Source organism: Ambystoma mexicanum, chromosome 4q (genome assembly GCF_040938575.1).
Source record: "Ambystoma mexicanum isolate Mex_15411 chromosome 4q, UKY_AmexF1_1, whole genome shotgun sequence".
Classification (NCBI taxonomy): Eukaryota; Metazoa; Chordata; class Amphibia; order Caudata; family Ambystomatidae; genus Ambystoma; species Ambystoma mexicanum.
In genome coordinates, this window is record NC_090928.1 from 255,292,713 (window position 1) to 255,319,599 (window position 26,887).

Below are 26,887 nucleotides of genomic sequence, written 5' to 3' on the forward strand. Positions count from 1 at the left end.
TATCATCCTAGGCATGACGATATTTCAGATAGTGCTGGGGGGTGTGGTGGGAAGGAAAAAAACAGCAATGGGAGAATGGAGGAAACAGACGAGGTTGCTATCATATTAGGTCCAGGGACAATTCTGATAGAGTAAGTGCATAGAAGAAAGGGGAGGAGATAGGAAAAGGGTGGGTGGGGCTTGCTAAGTGGTGAAAAAAAGCAGCAGACAGGAAGGCACAGGTGGGCGGGGCTTAGGCCAGGTGACCTAGATCCACTTGCACCTGCTCCCCATCTGCAAAGGAAAAGAGGCTGGAGGGCTCCTTAAGTAGGAAAAAGAGCGGCAAGCAGGAAGGCACCAGGTGGGCGGGGCTTGCTAAGTGGTGAAAAAGAGCAGCAAGGCACCAGGTGGGTGGGGCTTGCTAAGTGGTGAAAAAGAGCGACAGTCAGAAAGGCACCAGATGGGCGGGGCTTAGGCCAGGTGACCTAGATCCACTTGCATCTGCTCCCCATCTGCAAAGGAAAAGAGGCTGGAGGGCTCCTTAAGTAGGAAAAAGAGTGGCAAGCAGGAAGGCACCGGGTGGGCGGGGCTTAGGCCAGGTGACTTAGATCCACTTGCACCTGCTCCCCATCTTCTGTGAACAAGCAGGCACGTTCTAAGAAGTCTCCCGGGCTGCGTATGTCGGGCACACCCGAGGAAGTGAAAAAGCCAGCCAGCGAGCTAGCCCGCGTGAATACGAGGAGGGAGGAAAGTCCTGGGCTTCACGGTTGAGCAGCCCTAATCTCATGACGCAATGTTGAGGATGTGGGCAGGGAAGCCCCAACAGGTCACGGCCCATGGTGGTGAAAGCAGCGATGTCTCCGTTGCCATTGGGACACAGCCTGAAGTCAAGATGGACACAGGAGCGGCGATAAAATCAGCGGTGTCCCCACGGCACAGGGGACACCGCCAGAAATCAAAATGGTGGTGAGGGTCGGAGCGGTGACTAGGGGTAGCCACCACACTAACAGGGCTGCCTCGAAGATTTTAAAACAGGCTGCGGGTGGACACCCTTGCCCAGCCAACGGGGTACGAGACCCCTCCAAGGAAGGGTGAGCTGACGCAGGGCCCTATTTAGATAGTGCTCATGCCAGGGGAATACTAGGGTAAAAAGAGGGAAACGGTTAAAAGTAGAAGTGTGTTTTTATTAATAAAGAGGGATCCCCATTTGGGATCTATATCAAATTCACTCTAGTGTCTGTCTGTATCCAATGGTAATCTAAGAACTCATGGTGTAGCCCATCTTCAGTTAACAGCAATTTTATTTGCCAGGTGCAGTGCCTTTCCCTACCCAGCTGGTATAGGGGTTTGGGGTGGTGGTTTCCATGGGAACTGTCCCCAACCTAGGCCAGAAATGGATCCTCCCTGGCTTGGGTTGGTGCCGGAAAACAGGTGCTACAGCAACATGAAGACAGAAGAAATATTTGAGAAAAACTATACCTTTCCACCAATCATGACGGTTCTTGGCACATAATATTTGGATGGATCCTTCCTGATGCCTGAAAATTGAAGGATAAAAAATGTCAGTTAGAAACATTCATTTCATAGGTTTCCATGGTGGACATTGAATTTTGGCTTTCACATCCTATTGTAAGAAGATACACAAATATAAGTTTGGTGATAAAAGGAATCCAAGGCATTGGGCCTCATTACGGGTCTGGCGGTAACCCTGCCAGTGCTACTGGCGGGTTTCCGCTGGGCCTGTAATATTTTACCGGTGCCTGACTAACCAGTGCCTCCGGCTCATTACGAGTACGCCGGCCTGGGAAGTCAGGCGCCGGCAAATTGTAAATCTCTATTCCCATATAGTCCTGTGGGACTCTATGGGAGTGGTGACACGGAAGCACCAGCACCGTTAGGAATGAGCCTGTGCTTCCGTGAACAGTCTGCCTACTGTGGCCACAGCACCCGGCAGAGTCAGACCTGTCGGGCACAGTGGTCCCGGCAGGCAGACTCGGAGTTTGCCGATCCAGAAACAAGGGTGCCGGTGAGCTTACCTGCACCCTTGTCCCCAGACCGGCAAACTTATAATGAAGCCCATAGTCCCTTACAGAAAGGCTCTGTGCGTAAACACCAAGAGTAAGAGAAACAATAAATGAAAAGGAAGAGAATTGCTTTACTTGTGAGTGGATTCTGGAGAATGTGACAGTGTCACATCTGGGGGTGGCCACAATGGTGGACTGGGGTACTCTCTGAGCCAAGAGATGCTGCCAGACATGTAGTGCAGCTCCTGGAGGTGATATGGAGGGCAATTTCCCAGAGCCCCCAATCTGCCCTGGCCTTCCACACCCTGTACCCTGCAGTCAATTCATTGGGGAGATCCTCAGCAGTGTCCGCTATGAGGAACCAGGATAGAGACCTGGACACAGAAGATTCATGTTTGTTGCTACAAACCTTTATTAAAATAATAAAGGGTTTGGAACAATTTTCTTGATGTATAAGCTCCTTACAAATGCCCAATAAAATAAATACAAATACATCAAACAAAACTAAGGGCCTGTCATGTGTCAAGATGTCCAAAGCAAAAACGTCCTGTATCCAAAATCCTATCCAAGCCCTCTCATCTAAAAGTAACTCTAATGTGTGGACGATAATGTCTTTGGCTTTCAGAAGTGCACAAATGTTCAAGCTCAACCAAAAGATGCAAATCCAATGAAAAGGTTCTAACTGGACAATGTTCACAATTCCAAGGGAGGACTCCCTTCCCCATGTTTCTCTCCACAAGGTAGTTCACAAATTGTGCAGCTAAGTTCTTTATAGCCTAAAAGGATTACTTCCCCTTCGTAGTAGTTACTCTTCACTTTACAAACTTGGCTTGGTCTGGCATTCTTTCCTTCCAGGATTCTCTTAGACGCTTCACAATTCCCAGGGAGGACTCCCTTCCCCAGGTTTCTTTCCACAAAACAAACAGTTTACAAAATGAGCAGCCACGTTCTTTGAAATCTAAGAGGCTAACTTCCCCGTTGTGGTAGTTACTATTCACTTTACCAACTTGGCTTGTTCTGGCATGCCAGGATTCCCTTAGACAGTTCACTTAATTCACAATTCCAAGGGCTTGGGTCTTCCTTAGACTTCTTTCTATATACTGGGCTTTGCTTGGTATATTCTCCTGCTAGCACTTGATTTATTTTAATTTTATTTTGCCATTTATTTGAGCATGCAAAACCCAGAGGCATCTAGGCACTAGTTACAGAAAGTGCGTAGTACATTTAATGAAGTACAAGAACACACATATTGGTTACAGACAAATTAGATGTGTGAATGCAGACTGGTAAAGCCTCACATCATGGTACGGGGGGCTACATCACGCATGCAGACAGCATATGAGACAAAATAAGTGTGTGTATACAGACTGGCAATGGTACTTGGGGGCTACATCAGGCATGCAGACATGCATATAAGACAAAACCAGTGTGTGTATAGACTGGCAGAGCTTCACCTCATCGTACAGGGGGCTACATAAGGCATGTAGACCAGCATATGAGATCAAATTAGTGTGTGTATAGGCTGGCAAAGCATCACCTCATGGTCTGGGGGCTTCATCAGACATTTAGACAGCATATGAGACAAAACTGGTGTGTGTATACTGATGGCAAAGCTTCACTTCACGGTACAGGGGCTACATCAGGCATGCAGACAAGCGTATGAGGCCAGATTGGAGTATGTATGCAAACTGGTAAAGCCTCACCTCATGATACGGGTGCTACATCAGGCATGCAGACAAGCAAATGAGCGGACTATTTATAGGTAAAGCAATTTTCGAAAAAAGGTAGTAGGCGCCCCTCTCCAGAAAGAACATGGCATGATAACCTGTTCTGTGGGTTTTCGCACTTTGAGAGTGGCTGCAGACTCTTACAGTGGGTAAAAACCACAGAACAGGTTATCATGCCATGTTATTTTCGAGAGAGGGGCGCCTGCTACGTTTTTTGTATTTTTGTAAGGAACTTGTGGTTGGTCACCCTAAATTACCTGGGGGAACCCAGACGTGGACCCCATGCTAACTGTGCTCATAGAGGCACAGCTCCACCTCACTGACGAGGCCCAACAAGGCTGAAACACGTGTATGGGGTTGCTGTTGGTACTCTTGTTCAAAGGAGGTTGGCCTTGCATTTCGGTGCTTGACTGCCCTTATGGGTAGGACAAAGACTGATATGCAAATGGATATTCCTCCTTTGTGAAAAGTACAGTGAGCTAAAAGCGATGGCTGCGGACTTTCACAGTGGGTAAAAACCACAGAACAGGTTATCATGCCATGTCCTTTTGAGAGAGGGGTGCCCGCTACCTTTTTTGTATTTTTGTAAGGAACTTGGCGTTGGTCACCCTAAGTTACCTGGGGGAACCTAGACGTGGACCCCTTGCTCACTGTGCTCATAGAGGCACAGCTCCACCTCAGTGATGAGTCCCAACAAGGCTGAAACACGTGTATGGGGTTGCTGTTGGTACTCTTGTTCAAAGGAGGTTGGCCTGGCATTTCGGTGCTGGACTGCCCTTGTGGGCGGGACAAAGACTGATATGCAAATGGATATTCCTCCTTTGTGAAAAGTACAGTGAGCTAAAATCGATGGCTGCGGACTTTCACAGTGGGTAAAAATCACAGAACAGGTTATCATGCCATGTTCTTTCGAGAGAGGGGCACCTGCTACCTTTTTTGTATTTTTGTAAGGAACTTGGGGTTGGTCCCCTTAAGTTACCTTGGGGAGCCAGACGTGGACACCTTGCTTACTGTGCTCAGAGAGGCACAGCTCAACCTCACTGATGAGGCCCAACAAGGCTGAAACACGTGTATGGGGTTGCTGTTGGTACTCTTGTTCAAAGGAGGTTGCCTGGCATTTCGGTGCTGGACTGCCCTTATGGGCGGGACAAAGACTGATATGCAAATAGTTATTCCTCGTTTGTGAAAAGTACAGTGAGCTAAAAGCAATGGCTGCGGACATTTTATAGTGGGTAAAAACCACAGAAGAGGTTATCATGCCATGTTCTTTCGAGAGAGGAGCGCCTGCTGCCTATTTTGCATTTTTGTAAGGAACCTGGAGTTGGTCACCCTAAATTACCTGGGGGAAGCCAGACGTGGACCCCTTGCTCATTGTGCTCATAGAGGCACAGCTCCACCTCACTGATGAAGCCCAACCTGGCTGAAACACGTGTATGGGGTTGCTGTTGGTACTCTTGTTCAAAGGAGGTTGGCCTGGCATTTCAGTGCTGGACTGCCCTTATGGGCGGGACAAAGACTGATATGCAAATGGGTATTCCTCCTTTGTGAAAAGTACAGTGTGCTAAAAGCGATGGCTGCAGACTTTCACAGTGGGTAAAAACCACAGAACCGGTTATCATCCCATGTTCTTTCGAGAGAGGGGCACCTGCTACCTTTTTTGTACCTGGGGGAAGCCAGACGTGGACACCTTGCTCACTGTGCTCAGAGAGGCACAGCTCAACCTCACTGATGGGGCCCAACAAGGATGAAACACGTGTATGGGGTTGCTGTTGGTACTCTTGTTCAAATGAGGTTTGCCTGGCATTTCGGCGCTGGACTACCCTTATGGGCGGGACAAAGACAGATATGCAAATGGATATTCCTCCTTTGTGTAAAAGTATAGTGAGCTGAAAGCGATGGATGCGGACTCTCCCAGTGGGTAAAAACCACAGATCAGGTTATCATGCCATGTTCTTTTCGAGAGAGGGGCGCTTGCTACCTTTTTTGTATTTCTGTAAGGAACTTGGGGTTGGTCGGGGGAGGGGGCGCTCGAGAGGCCGACCAACATGGCCATAGGTCTGTGAAGCTCTTCTGCACCCCTGGCTATCGGTAAGAAATCCTGCTGACTCTGGGCATCATTTGGCACCCTGTTGCGGTGCGTTGGCGTTTGAAACCTCTGTGCCCCTAAAGTGATGCGGATCGAGTCTGTTGGTGGAGGCACGGCTCTGAGCTGGAGACGGGGAGCCCCGGTGCGGCGCTGAGGAGGAGCGGTCTTGGGGAGCAGGGCCGCTGTGCGGGAGACCTGCCTGCGGCGGAACGCACTGTCCCGCTCGATACTGAGGAGAAGTTCCTGCCCCCTGATTGCGGATGGCTGCCGCGAGCCTGGTGGGGCCGCTGTGTTTGGAGGCAGCGGCCCGGTGAGGACGCCGCGGCTGCTGGTCGGAGCGGGAGTGAGGTCGTGTGCGGCCCTGGAGGGAGTCAGCCGGGGAGGCGCTGTGTGACGAGCCTGGCGGGGAGGACTCCGTCTGCTGGAGCGGCGGAGTGGCAGTGCGGCGCTGCTGCCGGGACCTGCCGACGGGGGTCTCTGCCTTGTGTGGACCTGCTGGAGCGTTGCCCCCGGAGGAGACCCCTCAGAGTGGACAAGGGCTCTGGCGGAGGTAAGAGCCGGTGCTCGGCTGGCTGGGACCGCATTCCCCTCCCGATCCCCTAGGGAGCAACTGCCTGGAGCGGAGTAGTGTGGGCGCCGGGACGAGCGGGCGCTGTTAATGGGGGCCCCCGGTGGGCTCTGCGCAATGTTTGAGTGGTCCGGGCTCAGAGGCAGGTGGGGCCCAAGTGCTCCCCTGAGCTCTGGGGCGCTGCGCACAGACAGATTGGTCTGTGGGCCCTGCAGGGTTAACAGGCTAGGTTTGGCGGAGCTGGGCCGGTGTGCTCTCCTGTATTTCGGAGATTTTATGTGCCTGGAATTATCCCATCACCCACAGGTTGTAAAGCACACGTTCGCAGTGCTGTGGCTGCCTCGCGCCAGCCTCCCCATGCTATGCTGCTGGGGGTCCGGACTTGGATGAGTGGAGACCCACCTGGAATATAGGTGGCGCCGAGGGGGATCTGACAACGCGGGGGGATCTTCGTGCCAGGCGTACTCTTGGATGCATGTGCCTTTGCCCTTCCCCCTTTTCCCCTTATCCGCCATGTCGAAGTCGGGCAAGAGTGGCAAACAACAAGCCAAACTGCATTTTGAAGCACCTAGCCAAGCTAAATTCAGCGGAGTAATGGTGGACTTATCGGAGCAGTGTGCCCCAGTGTCGGGAACAGATCCTTCCTCCGCGTTTCAAGACATTAAGGTCATGTTTACGCAGTTGCAATCCGGGATACAGTCTCTTGATGGAAAGCTGGACACATTGACCTGCAAGGTGGATCACATCAGGTCCGATTGGATAAACATCGGGAGAGGCTGGATGAGGCGGAGGGACGGATATTCGGAGTGGAGGACGTTGCAAACTCAGTGTCAGGAGCAATGGCTGAGGAGCTCAGGGAGAAGCAGGAGGATTTTGAGTCGCAGTCGAGGCATAACGTGAGGATTGTGGGCCTGGCAGAATCGGTGGACCAGAGGGATATGGAAGGTCTGGAGGAAGGTATACTGAGGAAAGCGCTGGGCTCGGAGGGATTCTCCCCGATATGTGTGGTGGAGAGAGCTCATAGGATCCTTAGTGGCAGGAGGCCGGTTCCGGGAGCCCCACCGAGGCCACTGATAGCTCACCTGCTGAATTATCGAGATAGGGATACTGTGCTCCGGAAGGGGAGGGAGAAAGGTACTGTGACTTACAAAGGGGATGTCATCACATTCTTCCCAGACTTTTCGGATAAGGTGCAGGCTGTCTGGAAGACTTTTTTGGATGTGAAGAAACGGTTGAGGGATAGGAATATGAAATATGCTATGCTGTACCCAGCCAAGCTTTGGGTGGAGCATAGGGGCAAGTTGCTCTTTTTTCAGACTCCTGGGGAGGCAGCATCTTTTATGGATATGTTGCCGGAAGAGCCTGGTCATTGAGGCAATAAATTGGTCTGATAAGGGGGCCGGAATATGCTTGGTCTTGGTACATTGAAGCTGACATGATCTTCGGGTTTGGTCTTTGCGGGAGGAGTCGGGTAATCCACAGTGGGGTGCGGGGGGTCGAGGTGGTAGCTCCCCTTAGCGCGAAATCTGGTTGATTATGTTGTGGGTGATTGGATTGCCGCAGGGTTGGGGTGTCTGCATGCGGGGGGGTTGGAAGGGGGCTGCGGGGGTAGGGGGTTGTGGAGACACCGACAAGTTGGGGGGTTGTCGGTAGGGGTCGGGGTGGGGATGTTGGGGGGTTGTTGCTGTAGGGGGGGAATAGCACGAGAAACACAACGCTGTTGGTGGTTGGTTGCTGCATGCACGGTAGGTTCTGGGCTGCTCGACAATGGCGACACTTAAACTCTTGACCTGGTATGTAAGGGGCCTTAACAATCCGCCGAAATGCCGAAAGGTGTTGCAATATCTGCGGCGTCATCCGGTGGAGGTGGCCTTTCACCAGGAAACCCACCTGACGCTAGACTCAGAAACGAGTTTTGTTAAATGCTGGGGGTGCCACAGATATTTTTCTTCATACTCTTCCTTTTCTAGAGGGGTGTGCATTCTAGTGCACAGATCGGTGGGATTCCGACTGAACAGGGTGCTGAGGGATCAGGAGGGGAGGGCACTTATAGTTCAGGGGCTCATTCAAGGGGGGTTATATACGTTATTTGTTATTATGGCCCTAATCAGGATACGACTGGATCGCTGCAGTGGGTTGAGCGGCAATTGGTTGATTTGCCTGCGGGGGAGGTACTATGGGCGGGGGACTTTAATGCAGTGCTGGACCTTGCTTGGGATCGTACGGGGCAGCATCCGCATTTATATAGTAGGTGCTCTGTTAAACTCTGGGGCATGCAGGAGGTGTGGCGATTGGCGGATGTTTGGAGAGTGCGGAATCCGGGGGTGTGTCAATATACTCACTACTCTGCGCCACACAATTCGGCTGCTCGACTGGATTACTTCCTGGTGTCTGAGACTCTTCTGGGACAGGTGACTGGGGTGGGGATCTTGGCTCGCACTCTCTCTGATCACGCCCCGGTTGCATTAGCTGTCCGGCTGGGGGGACGGGCTGAGGGGAGGCCACCGTGGAGGTTCAAAAGTGACGAGCTCACGGATATGGTTTTTCGGGAGGAACTGGGGTAGGCTATTGACAATTATTTTGAGGTGAATGAGGGGTCGGTGTCCTCGGTTTGTATCATGTGGGAAGGGTTTAAATGTGTGATACGGGGGCAGTGTATCTCTAAGGAGGCGGGTATACTGAAAAGGATACATAAGGATTTGGAGAAGAAGGAGGAGGAGATACGCGCCTTGCAGGAGGCTGCTCCTGTCCCTTCCAAACTTCAACAGGGGGAGATAATGAGGAGCCTTCAGGAATTCCGTTCGTTAGCCCAGCGGGAGGTTAAGTATCTGTGGGACAGGTCGGCCCCTCAGAAATATGGTGATGGTCAGGCTCCGGGTAGGTCGTTGGCTAGGGCCAAGCGGTTACATGCCTCGGGAGGCAGAGTGGCGGTTATCACGGATGAGAGGGGGGCGAATCATTTTGAAGACGAGGCGATATTCAGTGAGTTCCACGCATTTTATACCCGTCTATATGCTGCCCAGTCCCACACCTCACAGGCGGATATTGACGCATACCTCGATCAGGTGGGTTTGTTCTGGTGCTCGGAGGAGCAAAGGGAGTGGTTGAATAGGCCGGTGACATTAGAATAGGTGCAGGAGGCCATAAAATCGTTGCCTAATGGGAAGTCCCCGGGCCCGGATGGGTTTACCTCTGAGTTTTATACATGTTTTTCTGACAAATTGGCTCCCTATCTGCTGCGGGTATACCAGTAGGCGGTAACTGTTGGTCGACTACCGGAATCTCTCAGGGAGGCCTTGGTGGTAGTGCTATTGAAGCCGGGGAAGCCTGAGGGGGATTGTTCCTCATATCGCCCGATATCTTTGATAAATTTAGATAATAAAATCCTGGCCAAGATCTTGGCGTCCCGTTTAGCACCGCTGATGTCTACACTGGTTAGGGCTGATCAAGCGGGCTTTATCCCTGGGCGGTCGACGTCGTTTGGTTTGAGGCGAATGTTTGAGCTGATGGCCGCCCTGCCATGTACGGACCCAGCTGCTGCAGTTCTATTGGATGCCACTAAGGCTTTTGATTCTATTGAATGGCCATTCTTATTTGCAGTCCTGCGTATATTAGGTCTGGGGGGGGTTCTTCCTGGCTCTGGTATCACTTTTATATGAAAAACCGGTTGCAAGGGTAAGGGTCAAAGGGCAGATGACTGCACAAATTCTGCTTGAAAGGGGAACACGCCAGGGGTGTCCTTTGTCCCCTCTCTTGTTCACTTTGGCGATAGAGCCTGGGGCCGAGAGAGTGAGGGAGTTTCATATACATCGGGGGATTCAATTGCATTCCCATAAAGTGGTAATTTCGCTGTACACGGATGATATGGTCTTGTTCCTGCGCTGCCCTGAGGTTAATTTGAACCCAGTTATGTTGGATGTTCAGCAATTTGGGGAACTTTCCGGGCTAAGGGTGAACCCTGGTAAATCAGTGATATTTCTTCTGACAGACGGGCTGGATCGTTTTCAAGATGGGTGGGGGTTTCAGTGGGATATGCTGTCATGATTCCTACCCCCGGGCATCCGGACCAGGACCATCTGTCCCGGGAGCAGGCATCCAGATACTTGGGAAAAACCCAGCAGCCACAGCTAGGGACTATCTGGGTACAGTCCTAGCGCTGTAGGCGCCAGGCTCATAGAAGGGGTCAGTCCTGGCGCCATAGGCGCCAGGCTCATTTGCTTTCACTTACCTCATGCAGACCATGCTGCTCAGCATTCAAGCCAATGTGAGGTCTGAAGGGGTACTACTTATTTTCAGGGACTATTTTCTTACTCGGGTGTGGTCTTGGGAACTTCTTACCTGGGACTACTTTGAAGGCTATTTAAACCACGCCCGAAGAGCAGCTCACGTTTCGCGTTACTCTGCATCCTGCAGCGTAACGCTCACCGTGCCTGCAAGCCAGCATCCAGTCTTTTGCCACGCCCGCCTCAAGCCTGGAGCTCCTAGAAAAAAGGGAGAAAGAAGGAAAAAGGTTACAACAAGAACAATACTTATTTCCTCACCTGATTCTAGATCCATCGCGCCTTCGAATAAGAAGAAAGACATTATTTGATGCGCGTCGCATCGCCTGCTGCAGCGACGCGCTATACTCACCAGCCTTCGCAGCACTTCCACGATCCACCTCTGTCTTCATCATTTCTTCGCCAAACTCAGGCACCTAAGAGGAATAAAGAACAGCAAGGTGAGCCGAGAGAATAATAAGGCAATATTAGTCACCACAATAGACTTACCTTATTTTACCGCCGGAGGCATTCTTCATCTCCACGGGCCGGCGCAGCCTCCATTCATATTCACCGAACTCTGGCATCTAAGGGGAACAAAAGGACAGCCAGGTGAGCCGAAAGAACAAACCAAGGGAATGTCTTTCACCATAATAGACTTACCTGATTTTACCGCCGGAGGTATTATTCCTCAAAAAGCCATAATTTCTCACTCTGCACCTGTAATAAGGGAGAAAGCAACAGATTACATACAGGTGTCATTTACGGGACAGTGTTGGATAATGCAGACTCTTACCTGAACTTTACCAGCCGCACGAGGCAATCTTCTCTAGGGTCAAGCTGCAAGCTGCAAGGAATCGGACAAGAGTGAAAGTCAGACATTTTGAACTCTTACGAACTATATACTTACGGCTCCTCGCCAGGAACCTCACAGTCAATATTGTTCTGGAACTCTCCAATTTCTCGGACCAGTGAAGTAACTGGTTATCCACGCGCCCCTGCATTCTACGCAGGATGGAGAGCTCATCCTTTAAAAATCTAAGGTGAGAATATAAAAAGAGACATCAGAGGTGATTAGAGGGGAGAACAGTGTGGGTGGGGGGTTTATCACTCAAATCCATGGGTGGCTAATTCCCTTTCTCCACTTTCAGGAGAATACTTCTTCGGGTCAAGCAGACGAGATTAGATGAGCCAGTCCAGTCTGTCAACTCTGCACTACGTTTCAAGTGGGTGGAAACCGCAGCTGTCCAGTTCCGATCGACGCCCCTGTGGGAGCCAGGTGAGCGTAACAGAACGCGAAGCCTAGCCACAAATTCCCACCCGGGCGTTATGGAGACCTCAGAAACTGACCAACTGGCCCAATTACTAGGGGAACTAAGGGCTGAAGCACATTCTGCCCGCCAGGAAACTAATGCGCTCAGGAGAGAACTGATTTTGTCAAAGGAGCTAACTGATGACCTTGCTAGGCAATTGCTGCAAAGCCAGGCTGGACAAACACCCCTGCCTGGGCTAGGGGGAAACCCAACTGCTGTTTCATCAAGCAACCCTGTGCAATTAATCCTACCAGGAACTATTCCTTTAGCTCCGCCCGAATGCTTTGCTGGGGACCCCAAAAGGTTTGCCGTGTTTATGAATCAATGCCGCCTGCACTTTTTATGCAGACCTGGAGCCTTTCCAAATGATCAAGCCAAAGTAGCCTTCGTACTATCATATCTCAGTGGTAGCACAGCCGATTGGTTGATTCCTCTAGTCAACCAGGACGACCCTCTTCTTCGTGACATTCAGGGTTTACAATTGAGCATGGAAAGACTATTCGCCCGACATTCACAGGGACAGGCCCTGGATAACGAACTTTTGTCCCTGCGACAGGGTAACCAGGATCTACTAACCTATATCGCTACCTTCAGTAGGTTGGTGGTGGAAACAGGATGGGCCGAGGTAAAGCGAATTACATTATTCCATCGTGGACTGTGAGGAGAACTCAAAGATGTTTTGGCTCAAGTTGTGAACCCACCTCAGGATTGTGCTGAATATATAGACTTAGTGGCCCAGATAGATCACCGACTTCGGAATAGAAAGGCGGATCGAGCAAAGTTCGAGAATCGAGTGTTGGTTAAACCCAATATTACCCCCAAAGGGACTGATGCACCGGAACCCATGCAGATCGGGGGGGTTAGGGGACCTTTAACTCAGAAGGAAAGAGAAAAGAGATGACAGTTGCACTTGTGTCTGTACTGCGGAACCTCGGGACATTTTCTACGGGCTTGCCCGGTAAAACCACCCAAAAAGGTGGTAGGAGCTGCGAACAAGAGTCAAACAGAGTCTGATCCGGGATACGACCACGCCCGACAAGCATAGAGATCCGCTTGCCGAGCTTAAAGAAGGACATTCAGACCTCGCACCTAATCGTGCCAATGGTCCTCAATGATCCTAGGAAGCCATCATGTATGCATGCAGTAAGAGCGTACATAGATAGCAGGGCCATAGGAAACTATATGGATCAAGAACTGGCTTCAAGTATGAACCTATCTCTTTGCAAAAGAACCACTACAGATGTCATCACTACCGTCGATGGAACTGAAATCGCCTCTGGGCCAGTAACTCATTCCACTACAGAGATGACACTGTTGGGTCAAGATGAGCATCGAGAAAGCATTGTGTTTGATTTAATCAAGGCTCCACAATTCCAAATAATGGTTGGAAACACATAATCCCTGTATAGATTGGCGAGAGAAGAGAATGACCTTCCCAGACTGTGCACACACCTGTTACCCAAAAAAAACCTTGAACAAAAGCCTGGCCACAGTCACTAACCCACCTGTTCAGTTACCTCAGGAATATCAAGAATATCTGGATGTTTTTCAGAAAGAACAGGCAAACACTTTACCACCTCACAGATCTTACGATTGTCAGATCGATCTTGTACCCGGTGCACAACCCCCATGCAGCAGGATCTACGTCCTTACGGAGCCTGAAAACCTTCACCTACGACAATACCTGGATCAATACCTTGCTAATGGCTTCATTCGCCCATCCAAGTCTCCTGCATCCTCAGCTCTGTTCTTCGTACCTAAAAAGCAAGGTGACCTGAGAACATATATAGATTACCGCGCATTAAACAAAATTACGGTAAAAAACGATACTCTTTGCCTCTGATCCCCGAATGACTGGACCAAGTTAAGGATGCTTGTATTTATACTAAGTTAGATCTCCGAGGGGCATATCATCTGGTACGCGTGAGGAAAGGCGATGAATGGAAGACTGCCTTTCGCACCAAGTACAGACTATTCGAATATCAGGGGATGCCTTTCGGGTTGTGCAATGCACCGGCAGCCTTCCAGTATTTTATCAACGATGTTTTTCGCGAACTCATTGACATCTGTGTTGTTGTTTACATAGATGACATTCTAGTGTACTCCTCCTCAAGATCAGACCATGTTAAGCATGTTCGAGAAGTTCTTGAAAAATTACGCCAACACAAGTTGTTTGCAAAGTTGGAAAAATGTGTCTTTCATTCCACAGAAGTTGAATTTCTAGGATTTATCCTGACCCCAAAAGGAGTTCGAATGGACTCTCGAAAAGTGGACGCCATTCTCAAATCGCCATCACCCAGTTCAGTTAAAGGAGTTGAAAGCATTCTTAGCTTCACTAATTTCTACCGGAGATTTATCCCTGAATTTTCTCATATTGTACATCCCATCACAGCACTTTTGAAAAAGAACAAGCGCTTCTTGTGGACTGAAGAAGCTGAAAAGGCCTTCCAAGATCTAAAACTGAAATTCACGTCTGCACCTGTTTTACAGCATCCTCGCCCGAGCTTCCATACGTAGTTGAAACGGATGCATCCAGTTTAGCCATGGGAGCTTTCCTGTCTCAGAAGGATCCGGAAACCGGCCAACTTCATCCAGTAGCATTCTGGTCAAGAAAATTCTCAGCACCCGAATTAAACCATGCGGTTACCGATAAAGAGTTATTGGCCATCAAATCTGCTTTCAAGGCTTGGCCGCATTATCTTCTCGGCGCCAGGCATTCCATCACTGTAATCACTGATCACAGGAATTTGCAATATTTGAAGACAGCCAAGGCCCAATCATCACGTCAACTTAGGTGGGCATTATTCTTTGCAGAATTCAATTTTGTGATCACTTACCGACCAGGTTGTAAAAATGGCAAGGCAGATGCCCTATCCCGAATAGGAATGGGAGAAGCATACTCGAACCCGGAACCTGTACCTATAATTTCAGAAGAAAGGATCCTTGGCATAACTACTCTACAAACTCTAGAAGACATTCATTCAAAAATCAAGCAACGTTTTAATCCAGCAGCCCTACAGGACTGGGTAAAGAAAGGCCAAGATTATTCAGTTATCAATGATCTACCGTACTATCAAGATTGTCTACTCATACCACACAAGGAGCTACAGGAATTAATCATCTCCAACTATCATGATATGCTGATTGCAGGACATCCAGGGGTCGCAAAAACTGAAGCTAAAATTAAGAGGCAATTTTGGTGGCCCACCTGGCGAAGAGACGTTAAATCATTTGTGCTATCTTGTGGAATCTGTGCCCAAAACAAAAGCCAGAAGAAGAAACCAGCTGGTCATTTACAACCTTTGGATGTTCCACCTATGCCATGGCACACTTTGTCTCTTGACTTCATTACTGACCTGCCTCCATGTAGTGGATTTAACACCATTCTAGTTGTAGTAGATCTTTTTTCCAAGATGGCCCACTTTATTCCTTTAAAGGGATTACCGTCCGCTGCAATTTTAGCCAAGGAATTTCTTGAAACTATTGTTCGACTACATGGATTCCCTTCCGTATTGGTCTCAGACCAAGGTAGTCAATTCATCTCACAATTTTGGAAAAGATGCTGGCAACTGGCGCAAACCGACATGAGGTTATCTACCAGTCACCATCCCCAGACTGATGGTCAAACAGAGAGGACTAACCAGACTCTTGAACAATACCTACGTTGCATGCTACACCAAACCGAAGGTAATTGGAAGGATATTTTGTGGATTTCTGAATACGCATACAACAATTCTGTACACTCAGGAACTGGACAAAGCCCCTTTTTTACCATGTATGGGCATCACCCTCGAACCTCTGAACTCGATTTGCCCCAACACCTAGAAATGCCCGCGGTGAATCATTTCCACTCTACTATTACACAAGACTTCAAGGAAGCAACAGAGCATTTAAAAAGGGCAAAAGAGAAATACAAAAGAAATGCTGACCAACATAGGAGTGATGTTCCACAATACCAGATTGGGGATCAAGTCTGGCTGGCTACTAAACACATACCCCTGAAAGGAACTCAGACTTTTAACCCTAGATATTTGGGACCTTACACCATTAAGGCCATCATCAACCCAGTGGCCGTTAAATTGGAACTACCTTCTAACATGCGAATTCACCCCGTCTTTCATGTTTCATTCCTGAAACCAGTCCAACCCGTGACAAGATTAACCAATCCACCTGATCCTATCCTAATTGATGGGGAACCCGAATTTGAAGTTAAAAATATCCTGGACTCTAAGATAGTTAACTGAAGACTTTTTTATTTAATTGACTGGAAAGGTTACGGACCACAAGAAAGATCCTGGGAACATAGTGACCATGTTCATGCACCCCGACTGGTGAAAAAATTCCATCTGGACTTCCCAGACAAACCAGGGCCAAGAGGAAGAACGACCTTGGGAGGGGCATTGGGGGGGAGTGCTGTTATGATTCCTACCCCCGGGCATCCAGATACTTGGGAAAAACCCAGCAGCCCCGGCTAGGGGCTATCTGGGTACAGTCCTGGCGCCATAGGCGCCAGGCTCATAGAAGGGGTCAGTCCTGGCACCATAGGCGCCAGGCTCATTTGCTTTCACTTACCTCATGCAGACCATGCTGCTCAGCATTCAAGCCAATGTGAGGTCTGAAGGGGGACTACTTATTTTCAGGGACTATTTTCTTACTCAGGTGTGGTCTTGGGAACTTCTTACCTGGGACTACTTTGAAGGCTATTTAAACCACGCACGAACAGCAGCTCACGCTTCGCGTTATTCTGCATCCTGCAGCGTAACGCTCACCGTGCCTGCAAGCCAGCATCCAGTCTTCTGCCACGCCTGCCTCGAGCCTGGAGCTCCTAGAAAAAAGGGAGAAAGAAGGAAAAAGGTTAGAACAAGAACAATACTTATTTCCTCACCTGATTCTGGATCCATCGCGCCTTCGAATAAGAAGAAAGACATTATTTGATGCACGTCGCATCGCCTGCTCCAGCGCCGCGCTATACTCACCAGCCTTCACAGCACCTCCATGATCCACCTCTGTCTTCATCATTTCTTCGCCAAACTCCGGCACCTAAGAGGAATAAAGAACTGCAAGGTAAGCTGTTCCTTCCTATAATGATGCACTTGGTCAATGGTAGGTGCGGACGGCTCACAGGTGTACACCAAAAAAAGAAGGATGTCCAGGAGCAGGCATACAGTGGAAAAGGGCATGGGTGTAATTTCTAGATAGTGAGTAGACCCCAGATGTGGGGAGGTGTTTCAGGGGAGGCAGAAAAGGAATCGGGACAGTAGCAAGGCGAGGCTAGTGAATCAGAGGTATTTGTTTCCTTACTTCCGTTACTGTCTGACTCTTTACCATTGAGTGAGAGAGGAGGAGCCTGATGTGCATCGATGATATCAGCAGTGATGTGGGCTGGTGGAGCGGAGAGTCAATGGGAAATTCAGAGAGAGACGAACACCCCTGTTCAGACCCGAACAGGGCCAGACAGGGATAACAGGCCTTAATGGAAGGCCTTGCTGGGGGCCAGCTTTGCCTGTCGGCTCCCGTGATGCGGGGTAAAGACGCTGCTGGTTGCCCAATGTGCAGAGGCAGGCTCTGGAGGCTGCAGCGCTCGAGCCGTGGGGCATATACGGCGGCTGCCATATTTTGAAGGAGCAAGTGCTTGGTAGCAGAATGCATGAGGCCCAAGAGGGCTTAGCTCGTGTAGATTGAGGTAATCTGCCAAGATGGTGTCAGCAAGGATCTGCTGCGGCATGATCTTGAGTCAGCAATGAACATAGTTAATTCAATTCACAATCACAAGGGCATGGGCCTTCCTTGAGATTCCTTGTCATAAACTTTGCTTTGCCTGCTATACTCTCCTGCCAGGACTTTAAGGTACAGTTCACTTAATTCACAGTTCCAAGGGCATGGGTCTTCTTTAGGATTATTTTGCCCACTTGGCTTTGCCTGGTACACTCTCCTCCCAGGACTTTCTCATACAGGTCATTCACTTCACAATCCCAAAGGCATGGGTCTTACTTAGGATTCTTTTTCATACCCTTTCTTGATGCAATTAGGGTGCGTGTCCCAGACTCTCAGAATACCCGGTATACTCCGCTGCCAGGTTTCTCCCATATAATCAAACACTTTCAAAATCTGCAGGTAAATGTTCCCCCCCATAGTTCCTCTTTTACTGGTGTATTTGTAACTCCACAAATACAGGGCCCCTGAAACTTAATGTGGTGTGGGTCACAGGGAACATGCTCCTGTTTCAGTTAGGGACCAAGAATGGCTCCTCCAGCTCCCTCCCGGTGCCCCAACCTTCCATTCTGGGCTCATTGGTTCTTGGAGGTCTCCTCTGTCTTCTCTGACCCCTCCTGGGTTCCTTTCTGCCTTTGATACTTTCAATCCAGCTCGGGCGGCGCGGCCGTATCACCGGAGGGCGTCTGCATGTTGCTTCAGCTTCTCGTGCCAGGGCAAAGCTCCTTTGCCTCACATATGAAGCGTCTCAATTTTCTGTCCCATTTCAGCTTCTCTCTCGCCAACGGAAAAGAGTCTCTGCTCGATACGCCACTGATTCCTCCTTCTGTGTTCCTTCTTCACAATGCTCGCCAGCTTCTGGATTCTCTCGCGTCTCCTTGGCTTCGCCGGCAGCACTTAGCCGGTTGGATCTCTCTGTGTTTCTCGTCAGCTTCATTTTTAAACTCCATTACTACTGAAGGGAATTGTTTGGAACCAATCAGATTTCTCCAGCAGCTAGACCGCTCACTTTGGATCAGCTGAGCAATCTTCATTCTGGTTGCTCTCTTCCTCCTGTCAGTCTTTGTTACTGCTGTCACCACATGATTTTTAGAAATGTTATGGCTAAGTGTTAGAGAATATTGCTGGTTACTGTCACAATATGCCATAGGGCCTGAGGTATTCAGGGGGTATGCCTAAAAGGGAAAACGTGAATACCATATTTCATCCAATGATGTCAGTCCCTACCCATTGAGGTTCCCCCTCCCCAACCCCCCACATGTGGTCCTCCCTCAAATAGCCATCTCCAGGATCAGATAGTAGTTGCCATCCTCCGGCCATATGAGCAGAGGCTACCTCTGGGAAAGGAGTGATGACATCAGCAGATTCATCACACCACCATAAAACATATATGAGACGTGAGGATACCTCCAAATGAAATATTGAAAGAGAAATAGTACCAGGAAGAAGAAACCCAGAGAATATTATGATCAGGAAAGTTTAGCACAGGATATTTTGAATGCTGTGTTTGGGCCACTTTGCACTTTGCCTGGGTGCAATGTGTGAGTCTGCTTATGGTGAAAGATTTTTCACTCTGTGCACCTAGGATCCGGAAGCCAAGAGACCAGAGGACAAGCGGAAATCCACAAAGATGGGGTAATGAAGAGGACATATGCTCACAGCACAGACTAGTACTTAGTGAGCAGGAGCCATTGTTGAACCCTTGGGCAGCAGCGCCAGGATCATTAGCAAACACGAACCCTTGGAAAATGCACGCCAACTGATTAGACTTGGGAAAGGAGAGAACACACACAGGAAGGAGGCAGAACCACAAGGCCCACTTTAATCACCAGATCCAGGGCTAATGGGGAAATGGATGTACCCATCAGGATGCAGGGGTGTTTAATATTGCCACCTGAAAAGGATGCAGGTAGAATCCAGGTGAGGGCAACAAAATCCTACCCATGGACACTCCTAGGGCAAGAAGGAGAAACTTGAATGGTCTTGCTCAGGTAGGAGTGTGCCATACAGGTAGAGATTCCCAGAGGATGGCTCATTTTCTGGACCATATGCTAAGGTCAGGTAAAGAAGCATGGGTATGTGCTTTAAATACCATGCCAGTGTACTCAGAGACAGTTTATCGGATGCGTAAATGTTGGAACCTTGTGAATTAGACTAGGGAATTGGACGTCGGAATTAGGACATTAGGTTCTCTTAGCTTAGGCCTTGTAATCTGATTTAGTGTACTCTTCCATCCTGACAATGCTCCATGAGAGTCTCTCTCCTTGTCTTTCTCCCTTGCACCATAGGAATTCCTCAAACCTTACCCTGCAAAGACAAATAAGGGGGATAAACTAATAAATCCATGTGTGTTCAGTTACCTGTTGTATCCACATTATCACAGCAGACATTTTCATATATACTTCTCCCAATGTGGCTCAAAGATTCCTCAGCTTTTTGGACCCACTAGAAATTTGGTAGACTAGTAAATCCGCCAACCTCAGAATGAAGCTCTGAATTCCTTGCAGTGAAATTCTCTTTATTCAACAATTTAGGAGTGATACAATGTTAAGATCTAACAAATAAATGGCAAAGAATAAATAACAGATGAGACTGATGAGCATTATACAAAAGGTTCACCTTTTGTCAGACGAACTGTGAACATTTGTTTATGTTCCGTCGAGTGTCCGTTTTATGCAAATTTACTTTCTCTGAGAGGCAGAGAAAGTGAGAGGACAGTAATGCGTTGACTGTAAATAGAATGTTGCAGTGTATTGGATTAATACATTGACTTTAAATTCTTAAATGAAACCTCTAGGATTGACTGAATGGTAATAGGCTGCTCTGCCAAGTACATTGCTAGTATGTGCTTCCTTGTAGGAATAATAAGACAGATTTCAGAAAAGGTGAGTTTTTATCCTTTTTTAGGTGAGGAGGTTGATCGCTGTATATGGTGCAGAAGGGGAATAGGAGTGTTTTTCATAGCCTGGGCCCTTTGACTTCATAGAGTCTGGTTCATTTTGAGCAGCAGCATGTTTGCAGGATTTCCCAAAGCTATATTGTTGTATATTGTTGCTGAGGAGATATGCGACTTTACGGATGATAGATTTTCTGATCAATGTCTTGAAGATTATTTGGGCTATGGTGTGTACAGATTTGAGGTATGGTGAGAGGGAATCCTAGGAATTCTTGCTAGATAACAGCTGATAGCATTGATCATGACTACTGAGTATTTATGTGGGAGAGAGCAAGAGACTAAGCAAGACCTATGGGCCTGAATGAGCGATTTAAGAAGCTGGGTGTGGCCAGGCAAGGGAGAACTAGAGGTTGATAAAGACTGTGAAGGCTTGGATCAGGAGGCTCAGCGAAGCCAGACCAGGAGGATGTGGTAAGTCGGAAGAAGGAGGTGGACCAAATGGTGTCATTCTTACAATTCTTTTTATCAAAATAATTTTAAAAAAAGGCCTATCCGTCCCAATCACAAAGGTTAGACCTAGCTAACATAAAATTAACTATGGGCCTTGTCGCCAGTCTGGCAGTTCAAAATAATGATCCGTCCTCCATCCTAAAATGATCATATTCTAACCCTACCAATAATCAAGTATAAAAGAAAACATAAAGGGGTCCGAGAGAATGACTACCTTGTCCTGGACAGGCTTGTTCCAGCCTTGACAGTCAATTTTCAAATAGTTCTTGATAACCCTGTGTATCTAATCCATTAATTCTTCTAAGCAATTTTTCCACCTTCTCTGCTTCCCCTTTTGATGCTTTCAATACAGTTCCTCGGTTTCTCATAATAGGGTTGTGAACCATATTCCTTTTGGATTCTTGCAGTGTCTCTAGATGGCTTTCAATTCTTGGATCACACTTCAACCACTCCTTGGACTTAATGAAAATTAACTGTCCTTCACCTTCCTGAAGGTATTTACAACCAAAGGGACAAGTATAATAAGCCCCTCTGTACTCTTCATTTACTTTAAGGTGTTCACAACCACTGTGACGAATATGACTTTCTTTAAGGTATTCACAACCACTAGGACGAGTTTGATGACTCCACGTATATCCTTCACTTTCTTTAAGGTATTCCCAACCACTAGGACGAATATGATGAGTCCCCTGATACTCTTCAGTTTCTTTAAGCTTTTCACAACCAATGGGACGAATATGATTAATCCTGATGCTCTCTTTATTTTTTCTTAAATGTTCATACCCTCCGGAACGAGAAAGATGACTACCTATATAGCACCCTGGTCTCCTCCCGGATCTCCTGCTGTACCCAATGCCTTCTCTCTTGGGTTCTAGCGTCACTGGGTTTTCCTGTGGAGCAGGGACACCTTCTTCTTCTCAACAATCAGATTCCTCGTGTTCTACTTCCTTCTCCGTCTTGCGATGGGCCCTTGCACTCTGGGCCTCGATGGTATCAGCATTGTTTAGGGACCAAACGGTCCACTCGTGCTGGTTCACGCCGCCATCTCAAACTCTTTTTCTTGCTCAGGGGGGCAAGAGGGGCCAGCTCCCTGCCTTGCATTTCTCTCATCTGGCAGTCTCGAACACAAATTTGCGGGTGGTTGTCCTGGCTTCCACGGCTCTCCTTGTGTCTCGGCCTTCGAATTGCCCAGGCTTTCTGAAGACATATCTCTAGCTCAACTTTCCTTTTATCCATGCTTAGCTGGTTCCTCCCCAGCATCAAAGCATAGTCTTTCCCCTGCTTCTGCGGAGTGCTCCTCATTCCTTGCTCATTCCTCTTAGGCTTAGTATGGTTGGCCGCCAACCACTGGGTACTTTTCAGTGACCTTGCATTCTTCTTCTTCTCAGTACTTTTGTCAACTCTAGGAATATATGGTAGAACATTACTATAATAAGCAGAGGCTTCTGGGATTGTTATGTTGGGAGGTTGGTGTTTTGTTGGGAAGTTCCCTGAGAGGGCGTTAGGGGATTCTTTAAAAGAAAGGGAGTCCTTATCCCCAGGAGAGGAGTCTGTCCCTGTGAGGTCCTGCTTTCTGCTACAGCTAAGGGGAATGTTGTGTGGAGATCTTACCTCCCTAGTCTCACGGGGAAGGGCACCCCTCTGGGGAGAAGTGACGAGATCCTGTGAATCATCACAAGAGGCTGGATTAGACTGGAGGAGAGATCTAGGAGGCAAGAGGACATAACACCAGAAGGGACCCAATCTGAATAAAGACCCAGGAGGCAGGTGAAGCACTCAAGGAGGATTGGAGGTGGAGGGGAGACCCATGAGACCAGATGATGCCTCAAGAGAACTGAAGAGGAGGCAAGGAATGGAAGAATTGTGTCCCAGGAAGGTAACATTATTGAGAATGAAGGTGATGCCTTGAGGGACTGAGAACGTGCCCTGATGGGTAGAGAAGGTGAAAGACCTGGAGACAATTGAGTTAGAAAGTAGAGGAAATGACAGTGGTGGCCAAAGGAATGAAGAAGGTGCATAACACAGTAGGGTGAAAAGCTTAGAAAGAGAGCTAGACATATTATAATGTAAATTAGGGTGCAAGAGGGCAGTATTGAAAGGAGTCGAAGTATCTGGGAGAAGTCTGACATCAAAAGGGGTGAATAACTGGATGACAAAAGTAGTAAGAAGGAAGATGGTGCTCAGAGGAGAACAAATATGTGAAGAAGTTGAAAGAGGCATGCAGATTATTAAAGCTAAGCACACAAAGGGAAAGAGTGGTGCTCATAGGAGCAAAGAAATTACCCAAAGGGTTGAGGAAGGTGGGAGAGAGAAGAGAGGCTTTCCGGATAGTGTCAATACAGGGAAGATTAGTGATCACAAGGAGGAAATTGGTGACAGTACAGAGGTGGTTGGTAATAGTGAGCATAAGGTTGGAGTATACGAGCAGGAAGTGGTGGGAGTTCAGAGGTTGGAGAATATTAAGAGGTGGAAGGTGGAGAACGATACAAATATTAGCAAAAAGAGGTAGGTGATGAGAGAGACACAGAGGTGGTAGTAGGAAATAAGGTGACAGGAGCAAGCAAAAGTACATGGAGAAATAAAAAAGGAGTTAGGAAAATTTCTGGGGGACTGAAGTGGACATTGAAAGACAGCAAGAGGAGGTGGACAAACTGAAAGATAGACCAGGAAGGTCTCAGCAGACCTGGTTGGCCTTAGGCAGTTATTAGAGGTGGAAGAAGGAATGAGAACACACCAGTGATAGTACCTCAAGGTCAGAAAGGGAAAGAAGGATCGAGGTGAAGACCCTGGGAAGAAGGAGTAAGCAGGTCCAAGAGACATAACCCCTAGGGTGACAATAGGACACTCTCTACCATGGCTATGCCTAACGTCAGGGGACCAGATCCCCAGAAACCTGAAATACCTGAGGGGGAACTGGACTCTCTTCCAGAGCAGAAACTCAGTCTCTCTCTCTCTCTCCAGGAATGTGTAGGCGGAAGACAGACCTGCCTAACAACCTTACATGATGTATCACGCCATCCTGATCAATGGACTTCGTGAGAACCTGGGTAGCACAGATCAGGCCTTGGAGTGGTTGACCTCCTTCCTCTTGGACCGGCCCTCCTAGGTCCAACCTGGGTCCTTTCTCTCCACCACATCCCTCTCCACATGTGGTGTCCCCAGGGCTCTAACCTCTCTCCCTGGCTCATAATGTCTACTTGGCCCCTTTGGCCCATCAGATCTCTACTTTCTCCTCTAACTTTCAGTGTTACGCGGATGGCACCCAGCTCTCTTTCAGCGCCTCTCAGCCTCCTCTTCCCTCTCGCTCATTCCTGACCGTCTATTTGCGATTCAGGATTGGTGCACCTCCAACGATCTCTGCCTTAATGCCAGTAAGACGGAGATCGTTCTCAATGGGATCCCTGCTCCCGCTTTCCCCGTCACTCTGGCCGGCCTCCATGGGCCCTCTTACTTTGCCATACTGTGAGGCGAAAACCTTGGTGTCATCTTCGACTCCACTCTCTCCTCTCTCCTCACATCTCGAACCTCGCTAAGAATTCCCACTACCAGCTGCACCTCCTCAGAGGTATTCTTCCTTTTCTCACTTTCCCCCAGAGGTTCACTGTCTCCAGGGTCCTGGTTCTCTCTAGGCTGGACTACTGCAACAGCCTCTTTCTCAATTTGCCTTCCTCTACTCTCTGCCCTCTGCAGCTAATCCAGAACAGGACTGTGAGACGTATCCTTGGCCTCAAGCCCAGGGACTGTATCTCTCCAGCACTGAAATCTCTCCACTGGCTCCCCGTGGCTGTAAGGATCAAGTTCAAGACCTTCTGCATCGTCCACACGGCTTTCTATGGTCGGTGCCTGCACTACATCCAAACTATCTCTTCCAAATACCTTCTTTCTCAAGCTCTTTGCTCAACTACCTCCAACTCTCTGAGGTTAAGACGCTTCGCTAGGCAGAGAGTCCGGGGTAGATCTCTCTCTTCTGTAGGCTCCTCCCTCTGGAATGGCCTCCCTGCCCCTCGCAAACTTGAGCTGGACCGCCTGACGTTCCGGAAGCAGCTCAAGACCTTCCTATTCTCCTCTGCTTTCTCTCTCTCCCTCTGCTGCTGACCGACCTGTCTGCCGCACCGACTGGTTGCCTGGCTATCCTCTGAGCATAAGGGGTACCTTGCTCCTCCATGATCAGTCTCCCCTGCAGTGCCTCCGGCCCACCGCGCCCATCGGGGCTGTAACTGTAACCTCAACAGCCCCCTGCTTCCTTGCAGTAACCCAGAGCCGTGCTTCCTTGGATGCACTTACTCAGAGCATTGCTGCCCTGATCGCACATCCCCTCCCTCTTCCTCTCCCTTGCACTTCCACCTCCCCCTCCCCCCTGCACTTTGGCGCGGTCGCACTTGCACAATCTGAATGTCACAAGGCCTAATAAGATTGTTTATATTGTCCTCCCTCTGTCTTCCCTCCCTTGTCTTATCGCGCCTAGAAACACAGAGAGGTCCTGAAAACCCTAAAACCTGATATTAAGAGTGACAAAATGAAAAGGGTTTGTCAACCCCTGAAAGCCTGGAACAGCAGGGTTCAGGAGCTCATGGAAAGCCACACTGGAGGACTTAGGGGAAGCCTGGTTGTAAACTTATCGGTAACTGTTATTTGAACACTTCAATTCCGTGAGGGACACTTTTCTTTTGGTTAAATTCCTAAAACACCACCAAGGTCCTGGACAGAATATCCAACCTGAATATTTTGTTTGGTGAAGACCTGTTTTGCTTGTTTTTCTGGCCTTCCTTTGTACAAGTACTCGTAACAAGATCTTGTTTAGGAGATAATGATGGTATGTCTAGCCGTTGGATCCCCATCACAGATGAGACAAGGGGTAGTCTCAGCAGCTTCAGCTATTAATTTCATATACTCAAGCATTACTTCATTGTCCACTGTATAAAATGCCCTTGACAGGTTCAGCATCCCCAGTGATTCCGCCCCTCTATTGATCTCCCACAAAAGCTACTTCCAATCCTTTAAAAAGGCTGCATGACATGCACTGCAACTCAAAGGAGCAAACAGACAAATTACGAAAACATCTATCTCAGTATACAAACAGGCTTGAAATTGTGAAAACAAAATGTGTTCGTCTAAATATAGCTAAAAGTACCCTTTTCTGTTACGGAATCCCATACTTATACCGATAGTACAATAGAGAAACAAGAGAGCACTCACGATTGTAAAGAGAAATGACATGTAAACAGTTAAGAAGCTGCCTCTTGTACTCGTGAATCCTCTTGACATGCAGGTCAAACATGGACGAAGGATTGATTTTCACTTTGTAGGTCTTTTCAAGGTAGGCAGAGAACTTCAGCTTGTTCTCCTGTCGGAATAAAAAAATCCAAAATATGTCACATGTGTGTGCCGTGCTACAAAGTTGAGTAGGATCAGCATGAGGTGGAACCAGGCTGATATATTCAAACACAAGTTTGTTGGGCCTATGTACAGATTTGGCCCAAACTAAAAGTATGCAAGGTAAAACTTCAACAACAACATATCTTCTCCTTTGCATAAGAGTTTGGTTCTTTAGCTGGCAAGTCTTAATCGGGTTTCTCCACGGGTTTGGTGATGATTTCAGTTACAGCACTGGGGTTTTAGGTGCCCCTGAACTTCAGTCATCTGCTTCCTGAGTACCTTTAGGCCTGTGGTCCTGGGCCTCAGGCCCATGTCCGTTCACCCCCTAGGCATGCACAAGAGTGGAAGAATGGGACTTGGATTGAGTGACTAAGCCCCAGAGGTTCCATCAAAAGGCAGGTAAGCTATATGAATCTAGGGGCTTGAATCCTTCTTCA

The 26,887-nt window shown here is 48.5% G+C and overlaps 1 protein-coding gene across 1 annotated transcript in view; it reads right to left on the bottom strand.

Moving 5' to 3' along the window:
- Positions 1 to 26,887, bottom strand: part of LOC138467651 (glycogen phosphorylase, brain form) — a 760,591-nt gene that overhangs the window by 174,036 nt on the left and 559,668 nt on the right. The window contains exons 14-15 of the mRNA XM_069607828.1: positions 26,271 to 26,418; positions 1,459 to 1,517 (exon numbers count right to left, since the gene is read on the bottom strand). Coding sequence (XP_069463929.1) covers positions 1,459 to 1,517; positions 26,271 to 26,418 — 207 coding nt within the window. The remainder of the gene's footprint in view (positions 1 to 1,458; positions 1,518 to 26,270; positions 26,419 to 26,887) is intronic.